General features: G+C 36.6%; 2 protein-coding genes across 11 annotated transcripts in view; both read right to left on the bottom strand.

Moving 5' to 3' along the window:
• The window catches only part of LOC142031228 (titin-like), a 244865-nt gene extending 240514 nt beyond the window's left edge, over window positions 1-4351 (bottom strand). For both annotated transcript variants that reach the window (XM_075028344.1, XM_075028345.1), the window contains exons 1-2: window positions 4117-4351; window positions 1852-1955 (exon numbers count right to left, since the gene is read on the bottom strand). In XM_075028344.1, coding sequence (XP_074884445.1) covers window positions 1852-1942 — 91 coding nt within the window. In that variant the 5' untranslated portion in view covers window positions 1943-1955; window positions 4117-4351. The remainder of the gene's footprint in view (window positions 1-1851; window positions 1956-4116) is intronic.
• A 6409-nt stretch (window positions 4352-10760) lies between these two features.
• Window positions 10761-22930, bottom strand: part of CCDC141 (coiled-coil domain containing 141) — a 114975-nt gene continuing 102805 nt past the window's right edge. For 7 of the 9 annotated variants that reach the window (XM_075028334.1, XM_075028336.1, XM_075028337.1 and 4 more), the window contains 5 exons: window positions 22097-22269; window positions 13281-13435; window positions 13053-13182; window positions 12794-12956; window positions 10761-11059 (listed from right to left, as the gene is read on the bottom strand). In XM_075028334.1, the coding sequence (XP_074884435.1) occupies window positions 10939-11059; window positions 12794-12956; window positions 13053-13182; window positions 13281-13435; window positions 22097-22269 (742 nt within the window). In that variant the 3' untranslated portion in view covers window positions 10761-10938. Of the gene's footprint in view, window positions 11060-12793; window positions 12957-13052; window positions 13183-13280; window positions 13436-22028; window positions 22928-22930 lie in introns of those variants that run through there. The other 2 variants (XM_075028339.1, XR_012650462.1) reach the window with 2 other exon arrangements.

The following is a 22930-nucleotide window of genomic DNA, read 5'->3' as shown; positions in this document are numbered from 1 at the left end:
GTACTGGGTATTTTTTTTTCTGACACCAAGCCTTTGTAACGTGGCATTTAACTCATGGTCTGATACCACAATACAATTCATTTGTTCTAGTTTACAGATTGCAAAATTGCATCTCAGGTGGTTGCTAAGAGCTTCTTGGTACTCTTAGATTAACTGGGCTCTTCATGTTCAAATTGTAGCTCTGTATTAATACTTGACTTGTATGTAAAAGGGCAGTGTTATCAGAGATAAAGAGAAAGTCTGAATTTCAAATTCGTGATAATTCATGACAGATAGGAAGGGCAGACAATGCAGCAGAATAAAGCTGTGTAGTCCATTATTTATGCAATTAGTTCAAGAAACAAAACTTTCATATTTTTTCTGCATTAGAAAAACGAAATGCCAAGCCACTGTCAGATCTTTCCATCTTGGTGGATACTTCTGGGGCAGGAAAGATATTCCAGAATCTCACAATGTGAATAAAAGCTAACAGGACATTGCCTCACATGATGTTTGGGACTAAAATACAAATATGGTATATGCTATTAGAAAAACTGCTGTATCTCCTCTTAGTAAGAAATCAAGTTTCCCTCCCATGATATCACACAAATGAAAATAGCCAAAATCACACATTGAGCCATAATATTAGCATCCTAAGTTCTGATAATATATTTATGTATTTGTAAGAATAATAAGTATAGTAATCATCAATGGAAAGAAACTTTTCACAGAAATTTTACAGTGTACAGACAACAAGAGAAGGTCAGGGCAATTAACTGAAGAGTAGAGGGCCAAATAACTGAATAAGGCATGAAAAAATGTCATGGATGTAGACTACAGGACACGTTCAAACACCTTGTGTGGGCCAGTATTATCCAAAGAGACGAAGGGATGAATGACAGTGGACCATAGATGTCAGAGATCTTTATAGTTGGACAGATCATGTGTTTGCACCTGTCACAGAGCATCTGGGTAGTGTTTTACGGTATGCGGATCATCACATTGCTAATGCCTGTAAGACAATATAATTCCACCAGTAGGAACACATGCCATTTCTCATTAGTCACTGCTGAGGTCAGAGGCACTCTTAGAACAGGGTGTTGGTTATCTGGTCAAGTTATCTCGGGGGTTTGCATGCAGTTTTGCTCCAGACAGTGTTTTAATAGTGTGCAGACCAGCAAAACGAAGTACCCTTTAAACTTATGTGGCAACTTTAAATTGCATCAACAACTTAAATTATGTTAATCCAGCCTTGTACTACCATCAGGATCACCATACACATCTACTATCCAGCAAACTAGGGTTTCCTACCCTTTTCAGTGGCCACATGGACCTAGATTTTGTGCTTTTAACCCCCCTGCCAGAACTCTGGAATTCAGTAAAATCAAGGGCACAGAAGGTAGAAATACAGCTTAGCCAGAGTAAGGCTTAGCACTAGGTCAATGAAGAACTAGCATATGCCTTGCCTTTTGCACCTTGACTCCTCATTCTCTCTGATCATCATCCAAACAAGATTACTCTTTCTGCACCCATATGGAGTTCCCTTATTAACACAGTATGTATTTTTATGTATACACTTTTAATGCTATTTCCCCCCGGTTTTGATGATTCTAGCATACATGAGAATTAGACACCAGTCTCATTGGCAGGACTGGCTATTGCCTGGGAAGCCTTGTAACTTTATGAGGTATGTTTGTGGATATCTGACAGCACCTCACAGTGCTGATCAGTACCATATGATGTGGATATGTAGTCACATTTCAGCACTGATCTTTACCCATTCAGATCAGAAAAAAAAACCAAACCAAAACAAAAACAAAATGCCAAAAAACCCCAACAAACCAATCTTGCAAGAATGAATCAAAACCTTACCACTAATATGAGCCTCAAAGGTTGCGGCACTACCCTCCAGTGCCACAACACTTTGTAACGGCTGCGTAAATGTTGGTGCTTTTGTCGTCATCTTTACAGGCACTCTGAAAGCAACAAAAACATAATTAGATATCAATGGTGAAATTGTTATTATACATCCTTCTTGCTAGATTTTAGGAATATTTGCAGTTATTTTCATGACAATTTACTCTTCTCAGTTTTAAATCACATTGACCTGGTGAATTGTGAAGACTGTAGGTTTTGACAAAGTTGTATAGCAAATTACTCTTAGGGCACACTTGGCCGAGTTGGATGTGAAACTGTTATATTTAGTGAAGCTGTGATTTGGCATACAAGTACGCAGCAGGAGACAAAGTTCTGCTTTACCCATTGCATGACCTTGTGCAGGTCATCTAGCCTCTATTTGTCCATTAATCTCCTTTACCGAAAGAGAAAATAATCTCCATGTAAAAATTCTTTGGAATGATTTGAAAATGTTTTGTTAGTGCAAAGTGCATTCTCCAGCAGGAAGACAACTAGGTCACTAAGCAGCAACTGAAAAAATTGTCAAGGTCTACAATCCATTTGGCTTTTAATAATTAAAAAAATGCCAAGAGGGTCTCTTTTAAAAGCAGTCTGTAAGTAGTGAATAATTTCATTTTATGGAGAAGCATGTTGGCATTAAAGACACAGATAAAATTCTGCTCTTTCTTAGAGAGTATCTCAGTGGAATTTTGAATATGGGAAGACAGCCACCTTCGAAATGTGAGCTAGGATATAAGGTAGCCACTGACACTGATGGTTTGAACAACTGCAGATCCATGTGAAATCTGAAAGAAAAGTAGTTTGTTTTCTCTTACTATGCTACAAGATCCTACTTTGAAATAGCACACTGCCACTAGAAAGGCTTCTGTATCAGGAGTATTTTATATTTGCATGAACATATTTATTTACTGATGTTGAACTATGCAGGTTTTTAAAATGTAGCTAGTATCTTCTTAATAGTGTCATACATCTATTGAAGCTACAATTTTTCTCACTAAAAAATTCCCCTGAGAGCATATCATGTCTTACCAAACAAGGGTTAACCCCATAATCTTTCCAAGTCAGTCTCAATCACACTTTTACTGTTGTATACTTTGCCTCTTGTGCCTGATCTTGTGACAGTCCCAGGCTTAACTTAAAAATTGAGAAAGTGAAGTTTCTTTAAGAGCCAAACTTATGCCACATTTCAAAGGGGTGAAAATTCTTCATGACATGAGTTCCTTCACTGAAATCAGTGCCTGTTGCCTACATACAATAAGTGCATAAGGGCAGAACTGAATATTGTATTGGGATTTTGAGCTGCTTTTTATTGCCTTTACAGGTTATCTGGATACTTGTTCCAGCTTGACAGAGGAACAGCCTGTTATCAAAGATTTTCAGCTTTGAGGGTGGGGGAGAAATGAGTTCAAACTAGAAAGAAATGACCAATGTTTCATCCTAACACAATACTAGTTCTCTGAAAGGAAGATGAAGACAAATATCTGTCTCATGTATTTCACCAAGATCTACTTCAGTTATGTTTTGAAGCTCAGCTAAAATACACGGAAATAATCTTACAATATAATTAAACATTATAAAAGCTTATATATATGGAATTTCCTGATTTGAGAATAGATTGAAAATTATTTAATTAAGTAGAATTGTCACTGAATTCACACAAAGTTTATAGATTTCATTGTCTAGGCAAATTTTGGTGATGAAGATCTCATCTTATAAGGCTTTTTGTATAATTAGAATTGAAAGTATGCATCTGAAATGTCATGTTCCAGAAATAACCTTCCCAGCTATGAATGACAGCAGACAAGTGTTCCAGAGCTGCCATGTAATTGATACCTTAGCAGCTGATTCCCTTAAAAAGTCATCAGCGCTTAGCTGATACCATATGCATTTTATCAGAGCTATTCTTGGAGCTTCTCGGTTTATCTCTCAGTAGCATAACCTTGAACACTCCCAACAGAAAGGAGTTTTGAAGTTTCCATGCACTTCAAATCTTAATTTATATAGTCTTTAACAATGAATATACTGGAAAAACTTTTTGCCGAGTGTTATCAAAACTTACTCCCAGAAATTTAAGACATAATCTTGCCAGACAATTTAAGTATTCCATGTCTATACTCTGAAACCTATACCCCCTGTAAGAAATTAATAAATAATAGATCATATCAGGATTATTAATGACTGATAAAATACTTATTACACCAGCAGAAACATGTTACTAACCTGATCTCTCAAAGTGCCTGTAAGAGTGGGCTAAGCCCAACGAAATCTTCTTGAACGACGTCCTTATCCAGAGTAAGATTTTTTTAGACAATCCCAGCATGAGAATTGTAGAGCCTCTAATCATAAAAACAAAACTACACAGTCTTGACAGTGTAGTTTTGTTTTTTTGCAATCCCTACACCCGAGGCGAGGCGGGGAATGCACGACTGCTCAGAAGTGCTAACATAGTTGTTTTGCTTTATATACCCCAGCTCTGCTGACAGCTCTGCCTCATCATGTCAGTGCCAGTTCTGATTGGTTTCCTAAAAGAAAGTATCTTGTGAGAGGGGATCCACTCCGTGTAACCATACACCACATGTTGGTTTGATTGACAACACTAATTTTGGAAGCACAAAAAGGATTCACTGAGGAAACATCATCTGTTGCACAGATTTTGATTTATAATTAGATTTCATTTATAATGTGCAGTTTAGAAGCCGTTGCAAATTTCCTAAGTCATAAGCACAAGATGAAGAAAGTAATAAAGAAACATTTTAGCAGAGGATACAGACAAGTCAGAAGTAGTCATATCAGCGAGATTCAGTTTTACTTTCTTTCATTATAAAACATCCAAGAAGCTACCAAATGCATCTGTCAATCACCAAGTAAATAAGTAAGCTGAGCTCAGACATGTAGCTGCACACTGTTAGAATACACTGTTTAAATGATCTTTTTCCGTAACTTTGAATTCTAAAATTGTGTTTGGTAATATATAGATTTGGCACTCTGGGCTTCTTCACAGAAAAACTCCTTCACAGTTTTTCTGTCGGATGTTCCAAGCAGTTAAGCTTAATAAACAACAGCATACAAAGTGCAGAAATATAAATTTTGTGAAATTAACACAGACAACTAATTTCTAAAATAGCAGATTTTAAGTCTAATGGCTTTTTTCTAGACCTGTGGAGGCCTTGTGCAGACCACAGAATTAATCATCCATTGAATAGCATATTAGTTGGTGAACTTCCACTAGCCCAGCTTCGTCACTATGCAGCTAATTGTACCATTAGATTGTTTGCCTCCAAAACAGAGGTCAGAGTTAGAAGACTACTCTCATCTATAGCTGGGATGGGAGGTGTTTTGCCACACCACCACATCTGCCTGTTTCCATTTTTGCCTTCTTATTCAAAAAACCTTTTCCTTCCCTATGAAGCGGGATATGTATAACATGTATCTAGCACACTCTTTAAGCACATAACTGGCTCATACTTATGTGCTTAAAGTCAAGCATGTGCTTAGCTGTTTTTGTAAATGGAGGACTTCAGTCTGCTGTTACCAAGACCCACGTTGAAAAGGATCTCCCAGAGGATACCTAGAGAAGTAAACGCAGCCTGGAATTTTGTACTATGAGCTGCACTTATGTGTGAAAACAACCTGAAAGAAATGTCCAGTAGGAGCTCCATAAAATGCCAAGGAGAGAGAATGCCACTTCTGTGATTCCTGCAAGGGGGTATTATACTATAGTTTGCAGATCTGACAGAAACAAGAAAGGACATATTGCTGTGATCTCATAACATAACTTTATAAATTTGATCTTTATGGCTACTCTTGGCATGCAGCAGTAACAACAGCAACAGAAACTGGAGTAATACTCTCTACACTGGTATTATCTGGACTCCCACAGAGGTTGAAAGTCAGAGTACTATGGCTCATGTTTAACTTACTGTTGCAAATAGATGTCAGAAAGCCTAATCTCTCTATATAACAATTAGTATGATAACAAATGCAACTCTAGGCATTAGTGGAGAGGACAAGTTAGGTTCTACTAAAAGACACAACATGTCCAAAGAAATCTGTGTAAAGGGTATCTAATTTCTGATTCTAAATAGACACTTGCTAAATTAGCAGATGGCCATTTTTCTCTGTAGTTTAACACTTACATACTTAGTGAAAAATCAAACTTGGAGAAAGAACACAGGCTAGTATCCCTCTAGTGTAATAATAAATGCAGCCAGCTTAATGACGATGCCCAAGTCAAATAAACAATTAAAAAGTTTGTGAACATGTGATAATTTCTAAATGACAGAAATGTGCAAATTATCACTTTTGAAGTTATGAGATGGTCAAAAGTTCAAATTTTTCTATTTCTGTCAAATCAACAACAATTGATGACAATAATAGAAAGTTACAAGGAAAAAAATTTGCTGCATTCAAATATATAAACCAAATATATTGTATTTTTAAAATACTTCCTTTTGTTGGTTTGTTTTTGTTTTTGTTTTTGTTTTTTTATTTACATTTGCTTTTGATCACTATCAAATCTATTTCCATTCCAACAAAAGTTTGTACCTTCTCAAGGTCTTACTTTTGCTGGTGAATTCAGAAATGAAATTGAATAGTGAAATATTTCTCTTGTGCTCTTAAGGAAATACGAATTATCTATATCGCATAATTTTTGTTAACAGAATGACTATCAGCCCAGTGTGATTTCTACATGTTTAGTGTCACGTAGTGTATCCACAATAAAAAGCAGAGGGATGACTTCAGTCTTATTATTATGTAGCAAAGACACTGCTGGTAAAAACAACATTATTTCTTTGCTCCAGGATCAAACAAAAGTCAGATCCAGATAATGAAAGAGACATTTTTTTCAGGCAGACATACAAATTAGAGATTATTATGAAAATTTCAGCATTTGCTTCAGTCTGCTACTGTTTTAAGTCTAAAGTATATGTTGCCAATGTTACTTAGTATATGTATTACATTGTAGGCCAAAGATACATTTAAGAAATAGCAGGTAATCTCCAACACAATGAAGCATCATGGTGTGGATACCAGCAACCTTTTTGTATGTGATTCACTTTGATTAACTCTAATAATCCTACTCACCTGATGGGTGGAGCTGCACAAAAGGGACAATTACTTTAGTAGGCCCACTTGAAGATGCCTTGAAAGCTGAAGACTAGTCAGACCTTAAAAGACAAATTCATTCTTTCTTGAACACTGGAAGCTTCAAAGTGAAACTTAAGCAACTTTTTGATGTGCTTTTTTGAAGTGGAATTTCCTAATTTATTTTTTTTTTTAATCACAATCTTTCCTTTTCTTCATTACTTGTCAGACAGCAGTAGTGTACTATATGCTGTAGCTGCACAACCAATATAGCATAAATCCTGCTTTATTTCCTGGTGCCTTAATCTATCTACACATGCTAATTTACAAACTGCATAAATGAGTATCTTTCCCTTTTCCTTCTCTACTTCTGTTTTCCCTCGGTCCCTCCATTCTTTGTCCTGTTCATTCCTTTCCTGTACGATGTCTGCTATATCTCCTTTCATACACTATTTTCATTTCACTGTCCCCCACCAAATATGCAGAACCAAGGGAGTCATGAAATAAATCATTTGGTCACTTTAAATAAAACTTCTCACTGATAAAATGCTGTCCTAAATCCTTATAGAACTGACAAAACACAACGTGAAATGTATTTAGATGTTACATCCTTGCTAAATTTCCAGTTTTCTAAAGTCTACTTTTGAAAAAAAAAAAAAAAAAAAAAATTGCTTTCCCTCCTTCCACCCACCTTCTTCCTTTAAACTTAGAAATAACTAAAAAAATTCTTTAACTGTTAAACCATTAAATCCTGACCTGAAACCAAAACGCATTTCCACCACCTCCATCAACTCCCCTTCTCCTGCTAATGCTATAAACGGTACTTTGTAATGAAATATTTAGAACTTTAAATAAAGGCTATAAAATGCTTTATATTCACAAGAAAATCCATGTTTGTGTGCTGCAGCTGGCTTCTGAGAAGCTGCAACATTTTCAGATGCTAACATCTCTTATCTGAGCTATTGTAAATAATTAGGCAAGATACATTAATATTTTTCAATACAAACTAAAACTTACTTTCAGAAAATTGTTTTATTTGTTACTGAAGAAGGCACTGTCAGTTGCTCCCAAAATGGAAATGATAACTAAGGCACTAAGCAATTTTTGAAACTACTTTATTTCATGTGTGAACAACTTACTGGCAACTGCTACTAGATTTGAACAGGTATGGAATAGTTATTGGGGTCCATGTTCACTAACTTCACGTTGATAGTTGTCACTCATATCGTCTCCTTGGAAATATCTAAGGAGGAGATTTACAAACATCACTTTTCCCAAGTTTTCCTTGTGTATTATTTCTTTATATATCATCCCCGCACATTTACATATGCAGAACAAGGAAGGAATAAAAACATTACTTACTCAGAACCTCATCTTAGAAAGCAGGGCCCTACTAACAAAACCTGGACCCTGAGTAAAGATTATATTTACTTACTGTTCCACTTCCTTCCACGAAATAATAATTAGTATCATAATATTGGGGACAAATTTTAACTAACATCGAGATAGTCCTTAGAATAGATACATACAACCTATTGAATTTTGAAGACCTTTTAATAAATTCATGGGCATCTATGATTTATAAAATGAAAAGAAACAAACACCCTTACCATGTTTCATAACGAAACCATTCCCTGAGAAGACTTGGAGCAATAATGGTGTTCCTTATTGTCAGAAGAAGGTTACTGGGGTTTTTATCTGTTTATAAACACCACTTTCTACTATTTTGTAAGAAAACCATAGGTAGGAACAGATATATAGATTTCTGTTTTGCCTCATATTATTTAGAAAAACATTCATACTTTTTTTTTTTTTAAGTAAAGTCGTGTTCTGTGAATTAAGGGGAAAAAAAGCCGACCTCATATATTAAAGTTCAAGTTGTTCTTACCGGCTGACAAACAAGAGGAGAAGCAAGAACAACCTGATGCCTTAAATTTGCTGAGGAATCAATATCAGCAGGCACTGAATTCTACACTTTCATTTTTACAGAAAGGTTTTTTAAATAGGAAATCTTATACACCATAGTTATGAATTCTGGCTGATAAAAGAACACACATTTTAGTTTTTGTTTAAATCGGGGCGGGGGGGCACGTCTGATATGTACTTTGTCAGTCCTCTGAATGCGACTGCAGTTAGAAACACAGTATTTTCTGTGAAATCTTTAAATGTAAACAACATGTGCAAAGGATGGGCTTAGTCAGCAGAAAGATAATTGTATGGGATGCACAAGATGTTTAATGTTTGTCTCTATTCCGTTTTGGAAAAAAAAATGTTTGTGAGAGGTACAGGATAAATAAGCAGAGCAAGAACCTTAGTCCTCAGCTACTATATTTATGTGCACAGCCTTGTGACTCTTCTGTGGGCAGGATGCCATTGACTTTTCCATAACGTCAAGCAAGTGATTTATGTGATCAGGTGAAGACATGTACATGATATTTTTTTCAGCTCATTTCCTTTCTATGCCTCTAATTTGGAGATGAATTTAAGTTTCCACCAGCCAACCTGCATCTTGTTGGAGGCAAATTGTTAATGTTTTGGTATTGATTTAAGCAACTCTCACAAATGTTATTTCGGTCCCAATTTTGCACAGATGACATTTACCTGGGTGAAGCACAAAGATGCTGCACTGTTTAAACCCCTATCTGCTCTCTGTGAGAAGTGCGAGTGCATTGCTGTGGTATACAAACCCAGTGTAGGCCTAATCAATGTTTATATAAAGAATGACAAAATATTGCACCATAGGTAGTTGCCCAATACACATGTACCTGTGGTATTGGCCAAGCCATATGCAGTGCACTGAAGCAGAAATCTGAGTAGCACGAATCATTTGCTAGATAGGTCTTTGAAAATCTGAATCAGAAGGATCAAGCTGAAGAACAGTTATTCCCAAGTCTAACCAGACGTTCTGTTGGTTATTGTGTCAGACAAACAGCCATCCAAAATGAGGCATTTTTTGAACTACTTTTTTCAATGATGCAAATGAATGATAGTACAAAAGCCCACCTCTTTCTCTGCAAAGAGCTATGCAGTGAAGTGAAAAAGACAGCTAGACTCTGAATTCAAGAGATGGAGGCAAAAATTTCATTATGCTAATGACTGCCCTACAATCCAAAAGATTCAATTGCAGTTTAGGGTTTTTTTATACCCTGAATGGATGCTGTGGGTCTTGAGGAATCCTATCATCGGGAAGTCCTTGACTAAACTAAGGATGTGCTTTGAAAATGGTGTAGGTATCACTTCATAGTCCACTCCTTTGGACTGTAATGACATGCATCAACTGGAAATGGACTACTTTATCACACTAATCCAGTCCTGAAAGCAGAAGCAATATAGCAGAAGACTTCGTTATGCTGCCTTTAAAGAGACTCTCTCTTCCCTGACGACATTCTTGATACTAAGCGTGCATTAAACAAGGTTTGCTATTGCTAGTAATGACTCCTTTTGATGCCCAGCCTTCTCAAAATGTCTCAAAGCTGTTAGAAATAAGGTAATAAACACTGGTTTATTAAATACAGAGAATTCTGTAGTTATAAACTAATTTTAAATCCTCATTTGTTTGCATCTGAATTCTCTATATAAACTAGTGGGAAGAACTATTGATGGAATTGATAGCATTAATGGAATTTTTAGAAGAATAAAATGGTGGGTACTGATGAATCACCAGAGAGATCTATAATTTTAAAGGCTAATGTCTCTTTTTTTCCATCATCTTCTTGTGTTAAATTTGTCAAACACACCAAACCAAACCCACAAGAAATTAGAAGTCACTGTCTAATAAATGCTGTGCAAAGGTGAATTTTATTAATGATTTATTTACAAAGAAACCAAATACAAATTGTAACCTATATATAAATTGAACAGCACTCAAAGATTCTTCATCTCCTCACACATGGCCAATATCTACTAATGGACACAGCAGACAACATGAACACCCTCATGAATCAGGCACCTTGCAGTTCAGTCCATCTGATCCTCTATGGCAGGGAGAAGACCAGGATCATGTTCCAAATTGAAGCTAATCTCTTGTGGCCTTTCAAGTTCAAGATACACTCCCTGAAGCCAGAGTTTCTCTTTAAACCTGTTTAAAAAAGGTCAGTTAATATTGCCTATATTTTTAATGGTGGCAGCTGCAGCATTCCCCTTCATAAGCAACACTGTGGTGGTTGGCATAGACTGTTGTCTGTGGCCTTGAGACAATACGAGACAGAACATAAAATATCCTAAAACTCATCTTACTGACAATAACAAATAACCAGAGGGCACTTTAGTTATAAAGAACAGAAGAGATGAGAAAAATGAGGAGAAATTTGACCTTTCTGTATGATCTACATGTTTTAAGTATACCGAATTCTCTGTGTGCCCTAAGTAAAATTAACATGATCTTGCGTTTGATTTTTTGCTTTGGAATATCTGGCTTCTCACAGCAATACAAGAAAAAATGTGAACAAAAGATATGGGATCAATGTTTGATCAGTTGGACATGAGGGAAAGTGTGCAGGCAGCTTATGATGAAAGGAGAACAGCTTTTGAATCAACACATGCAATAATTTTCCTTTCCTTTTGCATGTTGCTCTACATCTAGGTAGACAAACCTCAGAACTTAAAGGCAAAAGAACACTGCTCTTTCTTTTTTCTATAGCTTTTTGATATAGAATTCACTACATATGAAAAACTCAGAAAATATTCAGACAGTTTTAGGCAACAGCTGATTTTTACGTGACCAGTGTAAACTTAATATTTTGAGTAGACTGTCAAAGACTAGTCAGGCAGCAATCCCACAGATTCTCAACCACTTTTCAAGGTCACATTAACTATCACTTCTTTAAAGCCATCAGACTCCTGGAGCCTCTTTTCCATTACATTGCTCCACATACCTGTCTGTCTTTCTAGAAGAAAGCAAGCTATTTTACTGTACCACCATAAAACCAGCTTTTCACCATAAAACAACCTTACCAGTTTTAGAGTTGTGTAATAAACATAATCAATAGAATTGTTTAGGTATTTTCTATTGAAAACCTCTGACAGCAAGTCTTATTTTTATGTGCACAATCTCTTCCTAACCCCCACCTACATTCCTACGTTACCTCATCTTAGCTGATGCTTCCAGTGAAACAGTGAACTAATAGTAAATCAGATTAGTCACGGTCACAGGGTATAAAAACTCTCTCATCCCTGAATACATTACTCTAAAGACAGGCAGTTCCAGCACCATAAAATACAGTGTTTAGGCTCTGATAGCCTAAATTCAGGAGGCAAGATTTAACCTTGGGCGAGAAGTCACCATAAGGACTATTGACTTTATGTATCTCACATAACCTTTTGAAATTGCACAGTGGGAAGTTTTGTCATCTTTAATCAATTAATGAACAATGACTGTCCCTGTGCTATTAAGGCTTCCAAAGAAGATGCTTACCTAGTAGAAAACTTTGTTTACACATTCTGTTATTGAAACTTCAAGTTCATGTAGTTGTATCACTTTAAACTTCTGGAACAGTTTGTGTCTTTGAGCTGTACAATCTTACATTAATATCTACATGAAGATACCTAGACTTTAAAAAATTATTTCACTAAACTAAATAACTTATTGCACAAACTCCATTTTCTGTTGTATTACAAGGTCTTTCATCTAACAGAATTGCCTATCTTCTGACGAAGAATTAAGTGTAAAAGGCAGTCACACATTATGTGCTTCATTTACATTATGCAAAAATTCATAGGATTAGGAAGTGTGTTTGACGTATGCTTTGTAAATTAAGGTCCTTACAGCTCTTGGAGTATTACAAGAAGTAGCACAGAGTAAGCTGCAAGTTACCTTACTGGGAGGTGTTTAGCCACTGGCTTCTGATCTCCCGCACGATGTGTGACATGGGCTGGTACTAGCTCAGCTGTGGTGACATTCACTTCTGACAAGTATCCATCTTCCCTTTCTGATTTAGCCCGAGTTACAGTGGAAATTTCTGGGGTTTTATTTTTCTCTGAAACAAAACACGTAAGTTAGGAAGTGGAAACAAGGTGCTCATTTAATATGGCTACAACATGCCTAAAAGCATGCAGCTGGCAGGATGAATCACCTATCACTGTTACGAAAGCAGAACAATGCGCCTTTCCAATTTCATTGCTGGCAACACAGATATATTTCCCAGTATCAGCAAGGACTACATTTCTTTTAAAAAGGTAATATGTATCTCCTAATTTCTCAATCTGTAAAACAATAGAACACACATAGGAGAATATTAGTACCATAAAGCAAAACATATTATCTTTCTCACGAGAAATATTTCAAGAATATTAGAACATACACTGATGTCTCCAGATACCATGTGGATATCATCCTTCATCCAGCAGACATGTGGTTTGGGTTTTCCATGTATAGTGCATTGCAGGATTAAATCTTCTCCTTCTTGTAGAGTTGTAGGTCCAAATTTTTGTATGAAGTTTGGCTGTTCTCCTTGTACTGAAAAAAAATTATCACTGTATTTTAAAAGGCACCACTAAAGCAACTGAAGAAAAAATCTGCTATTATAAAGTTCACCACATTGCATGACAAAGAGAGCCTTTACTGATGCCTGGAACTCAGGATAACTTGTTTGCAAGACAGTTAGTAGGCAGACATCATTTACCTATATAATACAAAGTTTGTCAAAACACATGGATATTAAGCACCCAAGAATTTCATGCATTGGCATAGTCATATTAGTTGCATGGTAATGCTAAAGAATCATGTTCTAAAGAATCATGTTCTTTGTATAGGTAGTAGGCAAGTCTATGTGGATTACTGTGTTCCAGTGAAGGTGGAAGAGTAAATGTTCCACACAAAGTGACAAAGTCAAGAGAGCAAACTTCTGCATTTAGTGCGTTGCTGTACATCACGCTCTTTTCTCACTTTCTTTCCCTACTGTTCAAGTCAAAAAAATGTTATTGAAAATATAAAAAAAAGATTGATCTATATTTGCAACAATGATGAAGGCCAGAATGTGGCCTCTCTACAACTTTGATCCAGATCATTATTTTGGCTATCATTAATACTGAAACCATGTACTACCAGATCATCCAGTACAAATCTGATTCAGATCAAGGATGGGCAAATAATTGCATTTCTATTGTAATAACCAGAGCACATGAGATTGAATTTGTGCTGGCTTCATGCCAACTGTGGGACAACAGATAACACCTGAGCCAGTATAAGGCCTGGCCAATACAAATTAACCCATCAAAATTGTTTGAAGAAGTTTCAGTCATCAGCGCCAGTTTGTACTGAATCAAAGCATTGCTTCATGAGACATATGACTTAATGAGCTGTAAAACTGGATTTACTGGATCACTGTACTACTACCTGAGGTTCCACTTATATTCTACCTCCAGGGCAACAGTAAAAAAGATGACAACCTTAGAACTCAAAGTATTCTTGATACAGGGAATCCAAAGCAGCAGATGTTAACACACAGAAGCACACACAGAGGCATATACTACAACAAAAATAATAATTTTGCATTCCTAGCACATAAAGGATATATTCTTGTTCCTCTTTACTATAAATTGTACCATGTGTCCATAATATTTAACGGATGTAATCACCAGGTTTCTCAGGAACAGAAAGTTACTGAAATGTATGATAAATAACAGAGCTTGAAACTGCTCTCAACTATATCAGCATTACTCCACTGTTTTAGGACAAAAATTTTTTTCTTTATGCTACTGTGAAACAAAAATCAGCGTACCTCACAAAGGTGTCCAGCAACTTCTAAACCCAAATACATTGACCCCTTGGCTATTTTTGCCAAATGTGGGACCGTCAGCATAGTGACACAGACATTTTCACCTGCTGTATTAATAAATCCACTGTGTAGGTGAGTTCTTACTTGCAATAAGCTTTCAAGCTTAGCTGCTTTTACATTGTTCCCATGTACTGTAGGACTGAGGCCACAATATAGAGCAGAAGTATGAGAGTTTTACTCTCTCCCTCTTTCTAACCTAAGGTCTACATTAGCCAGTCCCAGCAGCTCAGACAACTCAGTTCTTAGCTGTTGAAATTGAGCAAGAGCAAGCTGCCACCACCATTGCATTGCATGCACCTGAAGCACAGAAATTTGGGATCTGCAGCTTCATGTCAAGCAACAGAACCAAGCTTACACCCCTGTCTCCTTTTTTGCAGGCAGCTGGCAATAAGTCACAAACAGTGCATGATTAGGTTGTATTCGAGCGGAAAATGTTAAGTGGGCATCAGCCACTACTTGTGATATTTTTGGCTGGATTCCATTACTTGTGCAGTTTGCAATACCTTGCGAAGTCAGGCTGCATCTCATACCAGGATACTTTTTACCATTTAAAAAAAAAAAATAATAATCTGAGTGAAATGGTGATAATGATCAAATCCTATCTTGATTTTGTATCAGTAAGTCAGCAGAACACAAAAACTAAAATGACCAGTTTCTAGAGAGCAAAGGGAAAAGTATGTGCAAAGAAAACCAAGAATTGACAGTTACTACAACTCTTTAAGGCACAGGCTAGAACTCAACAGGGAAACAAAGTCTGCTGTAAAAGAAGAGTTCATCCTCTGACAGCAACCTTCAAAATAGAATGGATGGTTATATTTCGCTGATGGTTTTTGCATGATGTCATAATATGCTAAGACAACTTGTTGATTAAAAATTATTTCTTGGCTGGACATCCCATGAACCACAAAGGTTAGAAGGAACAGATTTTTTTTCCTGCATTGTGGAGGGAGAATATTTCAGGTTGTCAGTGGTACTGAAATCCCACTCTGATGGCTTCAGATAAGAAGTTTGTCAAATATTAAATATTACGTAAGGTATTTGTAGAGTTTTCCTGCAAACTGTGGAACCAGCAAGGAAAACTCAGCAGTCTTGAGCAATGTAAAAACTGCAGGTGGAGTGATCGCCTGCGTCTGGCTTTATCACACAGCTTTCACCACTGCCTCAAGTCTCTCTCACGCCCAGATAGTACCAGGTCAAGCCAAGCTGTTTTCAGCAGCCATTTTTTATTACTTTGCTTTACAGTTATTTTTAATCTATTTACACTGGGCATGTAATTTCCAATCTCTGATGTCTTGAAATGTGATATTAGCAAGTTCATTAACTTCCCCCTATCTTCTCCAAAAATTTAGGCTAGACTGAGATTCACACCATGCTGCTCAGAGACTTTGGATTCACTCAGCATTGCTCTGAATTAAGATACTGCACTTTATTGGTTAGAGATTTTTGTCTCAGTCAAGCTCCTAACACAATCAGAAGGAATTCTATTAAGGAATACCAAGTAGGTCTCATGACCCAATTGATCTGAAATATCCATAATCCAGAGCTCCAGCCTCCCTGAATACCATGGTGTAGCCTCATTAAAGGAAGTCCGAGCAGTAATTTTTAAAGGCACAGCCCCTCTGAGCCACAAAAGATATAGACACACAAAAACTACTAGCTTACCCTAGCAAAGTCTCCAGAGAAACGTCCAGAAATAGGCATACCTTACCAGTCATTTGAGAGGAAGCCACCGTCTCCACTGCAGCTCCAGCCACATCTGATCCAAAGCCAACCAGGGGAATGCCTCATCCTCCCTTTGCCTACTGACTCACACCTGGGCCCTCAGACTGGCTGCTTCTTTTGAGAAATGAAAATAATTAATCCCTTTCCCCTCCGAATTTATGCGCCTTGTGTAAATACCCCTTCACACAACTCCACATCTTGTAGTCAGGCAATCTCATTCACCACTTTCTTTCTTAGTGGGCGTCTGCATATGGGGAAGGAGGAAGGGAGGTTAGGTTACTAAGATGCCTAAGTATATTATTTTTGTTGAAAGGCTATAGAGACTGAGATTTAAATCTGCTCTTTAAGAGACCAGTCGGGAAGATGTAAACGTGTTGCGGTCTTGAAGTAACTATAGGTTCAAAACTGTGACTGTGATGAGGGGAAGTCAGCACCATAAAACAAGAAAGTAGCAGAACCAGAACAATACAAAACACCTAGATGTATTTCCAGCTTCTAAAGCATGATTAAAAGGAGGGGGAAGTGAAGCATGCATAATATGAACTATAAAAAAAAAAGAGGGGTGGGGGGCAGAATTACATTGAAATTATTGCTGAAACAGAATGAATGTGGCTCTCTTTCAGAGAAATATTAGTGTATCATGAGATTCTATCACTGCCAGTCTTTTTTTTTTAAGGTTATCTGAACAGAAAACAGCACAAATTTTGCAGGAAAATTTTTTGGGCATTCATTTGAGTCCTTAAATAAAGAGTATTTAAACCCAGACTGCCACCACAGCAGTAATTAACATTGATTACACCTCTGTTTACAGTGCAAAGCGTTAAAACCAGGGGACTTTCAGTATCCTACTGTGTATCTACCATCTCAAATCTCTCACTCTCTTTTTAGTCTTGTTTCTCTTGTTTCTTGCAACAATAAAAAAAAGTGGCTGGTATCCATATACCCATTAAAAACTGCATTTAAAACTACTCCTGACTTAAAGTAAATGCAATACCATACTCACAAAATCAAGTTTTGTTAATCTAAATTTCAGAGACATTCAAATTATCAGAGGAAAGGTTTAATGATTATGTACTTCTACAATGATTTATTAAGGTCTATAGAAGTGCTAAGGTGATTTCTGGCCTTATATTTATATCTTTTTGTATTTAATAATTATAATAGCTGACTATGTAAAAATGACAACATTCTCAGAAATGACATTTGACCTTTTATTATTTCACGGTGTCTGTTATATAGCAATAGCATGAATGCCATACTTGTGTGAACTCTTGAAAATAATAGCATTCTTAGTTTTTAAAAGTTAGATTCATTTGTATCTCACTTTCTTCTCACAAGCCAAACTTGAAAGATCTTATTTAACATTTAAATAGGAACTCAATTCGAGGATTTCATCCAGTAGTAGGAAGCTTACTTTTCCTAGATAACATGTTTGAGTAAAAATGAAAGTGGATGTGTTGACACAAGAGCAGCCATACATAAGCTACTTCAGCTGCTTTTGAACTGAATAGCAAAACTGAGGCTCACTTTCCTTAGAAAGGCAGCTGGCTTCCCTGGGTGACAGGTAATCTGTTGGGATCTTTCATATAAGCTTTAGACCCATATAATTTTAATCAGGGTGTACAAAGAACTCTGCATTAATCTACCCTTCCCCAGTGGAATAATTTTGTTTTGTCTTGGCATAGTTGGAGACAAGATCACGCTTGACATCTTTCTGTGAAAGTCTGTTGAAATCTGGGGTACCTAATTTGTTGGTTACGACAGACATTTATGGTTCAAACTGGAAAATGAGTGTTAAGCTTACCAAGTGTGGCATTTCACTATCATTCTCCTTTTGTAGTTTTGTGGGCAGAGGGCAGCTTTCCTTTAGTGACTTTCTAGATAGAAGTGGCTTTAAAATGTCCTTCTCCAGCCAAAAAATTGTGCACAGGTGCCATTTCAACACCACATCATAGCAGTGAACAGTTACAAGGGCATGATGTCAATACAGCTTCCTCATCTGGAAAGCCTTCCTGGAGCATATAATCCCAAATCACATCTCAGATAGCAATGCCTTGAAAAAGTCCATTAAGATAAACTAGTTTTATGTCTTGTTCAGCACATGAACTACCAACAGTACTTTTAAAATATGAAGAAAAAGAGACAAAAAAGAGATAAGGAAAATACAAACTTTAGCAACAAGAGTCATTTCTTGAACTATTTAAACCATAATTCAGAAGAAAAAAAATCAGCATTGTATTGATTTTAAATGTTTTCCTGCTAAGGGGGCAAAACATAAGCATACTTAATTAGACATATGCAGCATGATACATACTCAGAATTTTACTAAAGGCAGAATGCACTTGTTCATAGGCATAGGCAGCATGGATTTATAAATGTTGGAATAATATTTAGTCTCTCTCCAAGGCTTCTTTCTAACTCTTCCCCTCTTAGAGGAAAGATGACAGTCCTCCTTGTTATGCTTGGAACTGGGAGTGTAAGCCAAACTCCAATAAAAGGCTATATCACTGGCTAGCTTCTAAAGAATATTAATAAAAAGATGGAATAAATCCCACTTGGATGCAAAGCTGCATCTCTTACTCTCACACAATTTTGTAAACTGGCCTTGTATTCTAGCTGTCAAATCTCAGGTAAAGCAAGTAACTGAGATCTCTCCCACTTGTTCTAAGCCTGTTAGATAAATTTAACAGAAACAGATTTAATTCAAATGTGTATGAGGGAGAAGGTCTGCATGCTTGCTCCCTTGTAATACCCTAGGAGCCTGGATACACACAAGGAAGTGGTACGAGGGAGGGGAAAGAATTTGTTCCCACAATCTGCGTACACTCGCCCAGCAGTGCTGTGTCTGTTGCCTTTTTAACTCATAGACCTGATTATCATAAATAGTGAGCGGTCTTTCTGTAAGTGCCAGCAAGCAATCAGATCCAACTACAAGTCTAGATCCAAGCTACCTCCAATTCCTGCTCTATGACGTCACGAAAAGTTCACATCTTTTTCTCCTGCTTTGATAGAACTACAAATGAGTTTGGGACACATTTTTCCAAGCTGGGCTGGAATCCTAGCTCTATCTTTGCCTTCTGAAGGACAGAGACTCACCTTACAGTGTTGTTTTGATCAACAAATGGCTCCCCTCCAACCAAAAAGGTCAAATGCATATCTCTGAACTCACACACTGGCCGTATAAAAAAAAAGACAGAACAATGACCATTCTAGCACTGAACTTTCCATAGTTTTCAAGATGAAGGATCCACAAGTTAAAAAACAGATGCAGCTTTGAGCCCAGCACCTGTAGAATTACAATGACTCTTTCTGTCACAAGCCTTATCACAGGTAATGCTTAATTTAAAGGCTTAATTCTGGCAGAGGCAAGGCAGAAGAGGAAAGAGAACATGTCTGCTTTCAGTCCTGTGCATATACTTAGCCTCAATACTGAAGGCAAAAAAATGCCTGAAAAAGTGACCTGAGTATTTATATAAAAACTTACTCAGAACATGTCAAAAGAACACCCATGGCTACTTTTAATTTTTGAATGATGGCAGCTATCAGTCAAAACAGAGGATTGAAGGGCAGCCATCACCTAGAAGACTCATTTTCAAATAGAAAATCAGTGTTATGAACAGAATAAAGTTATCAAGCACTCTCTCACTCACTATCAAACTCTCCAGCAGGCAAAACCTTACAGCCTGTAGGAGAGGCATTTTGGTATGTTCTTACCACAATATTGCTTAATGTACCACTTCTGCAAGTCAGCTTGCTTACACAGGTTCTTTGCTGTGTGTTTATTACAATCATACATAAAGTCACAAGGGCACAAAACCACTGAACTGAATTTTACTTTTATGAAAATTGAAACATTCAAAATCGTACTAATTATTAAAATTAGCTTTATTGTGAAATGGAAAGTACACTTCAGGAAAATAGGTGATTTTTATACCTGAGAGCATTCTTATGAATCAACATTTTGGGGAGATGACTGAACTTAGGAAGTTGTTCATTAAGGGTAATACCAATTTTAGTTCGAATTTACTTTGTTCCCCCGTCTGCTCACCACCTCCTCCTCCTGCTCCCTCTTGTATTGCTGTGACATTATATTCCCTTCAGAACTTCTCGTGTTTCAAAGTTACAGGAATTTTAATAAAGTTGCAGTCACTGGGCCAAAATGTCTAAACGTCAGTTGTCAATCTCACCGGCCCCCGACAATTTGCAATATATATTCTGCTCATAGCATGCTACACAGTAAAAGGCTTGCTTCATTTCGGCAAATTATGCAAAAGAAAGTATGTATTTCCTCTCTATAAATTTTCCATACCAATGCAGTTGTACCATGAAAGCTGCAAATCAAAGATGCAGGAAAAATCATGTAACTGTTTGTCAATTGTCTCTACTGTACAAATACAATAAGTGCAGGAGCTGAAGAATGAAGTTACATTTGAGGATTTATAAAATTTTCCACTGGCACAGTTAAGTCATTGTTACCAAATAACTAAACAAATTAGTACTTTAATAAAAAATAATATTTGTGGTTGTCCTTGTCAAGAATGAAATGCAATATGGAGGTGAACAAAGTTCTGGTTTGGATTTACTGCTTTGAAGTTATAGAATTCTATTTGACTGAAATTAAACAAATATTTTTTTGGTGTGAATACACTTTTGAGTATTTCCCAATCTGGTTGATTCTGTTTGAAATCAGTGTGCTAAATATTTTAAACATGCACAAGTGCTCACTTCATAAACTGTTATCTTTCTTGTCTTATACTAACAATTTAGTGGATTATTAGAAATATTTATATCCTTAATTTTATAGGAAGGCAGAAGAAGTATCACAAGCATCTACCAAGGCAAACTGGTATGTTGGAACGTCTCATTTTGTAAACATTTGGGGGTTTGGTCTACTGTACGCTAGGTGCCAATCCTGATGATTCCGGGTCAAATCTTTGTACTGCACATGATCACAACTCTATTGGAACTCCTGCAGCTTTCACTGGTGGAGACTATCTGCTAGGCTGAGACAGATTTAAGTCTGATCTATGCCAGTGCAATCACAAATGGTACTATTTCTTTATTAAGAACCTTTATCCTACAAATAAAATTATTTTAAAAGTATATGAGAAAAACGTGGTTGTAAATAATACATTGGATGTTTAAAAAACATTTCAACACCCTCCACACCACCTCCCTCCAAAAAGCATATCATAAAATATAAGTTGATCTGAGCACTCTACCTGAGTGTATCTTGACATTTAATACCTACAACCATTAAAACTGTTTCCAACACTTTGTAATGCCAACATTTTTAGAAAGCAAAACTCTGCCTCAGATTCTAGAAAATCCTTGTAACTTTTTTATCTCAACATCACTATGAGAAAGGAAAATAAGCACATAATACTGGTATTAAAAAAAACAAGCAATATATTGAGTGTGACATAAAAGTGGTTTGGTACAGATTGTGAAAGATGCAGTGTAAGAAAATAAATTTAATGTCGTCTTAGCATGTGAGAATTAAGTCCAGCACAGTCAATATTGTACTTATTTTGTGAATAGCCAGTATATTAGTGATATGCTAATATAGATGACACACAGCATTATCCAGTCTATTATTGTAATAGGTGGCCTGTTACCTTTCACGTGGAGAATGGCACTTGATGAGATAGTGCCGTTCAAATTTTTAGCCCGAACAACATAGAGGCCAGCATCTTTATCACACACCTTTCGAATGAACAAAGTATGCTTTGTCTCCTTTTGTAAAAGCTTTAAGTGCTCATCTGCAGTCAGTTTCTGGCCTTTCTTGTACCTGAAGCAGAGAGTCAGTTTTCAAGTCAGATCTATATCACTGTATGCCAAGCAGAATTTTACAAATTCAGACAACCTCTATAATACTACATTGACAGAAAGAAAGAGACCTCACTGCTGTGCTCTCATTCCTCAGTTTTAAAGTTATATCTAAATATTGATGAATATTTAAACAAATCAAACTGCTGGATAATACATTCTTAATACTAGAAAATGTGTTTCTGAAAATGGTTTTCAATGGACAAGTCACAGTTCTCTCACTGCAGTATGGAAGAGAGTAGCATGAAGGCCTAGGAAAGGTTTCAGTTTCGTGCTGAATCATTTTTGCTAGTAAGGTGTTGAGTCAATCCACATTCAACTCATGAATAGGCTCTTAAGATGCATAAGCAACATACAAACTTTGTGAACTTGTGTCTTCAGTATAAAGAAGAGTCAAGGACCTGTTCTTCCACCTCAGCCCACTTAACTTTTACTTAGTTCACATCATCAAACAGGATAGAACAATGCATCAGGAGTTATTTCAGAGAACTGCTGTCATATTATAAAGCTTGAGGATCTGTCATCATGTATTGATATTGAGTCCTGATTTACATATTGGAAGTAAGAGAAAATTCTGGGTCTTCTTGCCTCATGATGTTTCAGCATAAGCTACATTTAACCTA

This window comes from Buteo buteo, chromosome 5 (assembly GCF_964188355.1).
Source record: "Buteo buteo chromosome 5, bButBut1.hap1.1, whole genome shotgun sequence".
NCBI classification, from domain to species: Eukaryota; Metazoa; Chordata; class Aves; order Accipitriformes; family Accipitridae; genus Buteo; species Buteo buteo.
This window is presented reverse-complemented; position numbering and strand designations above follow the sequence as displayed.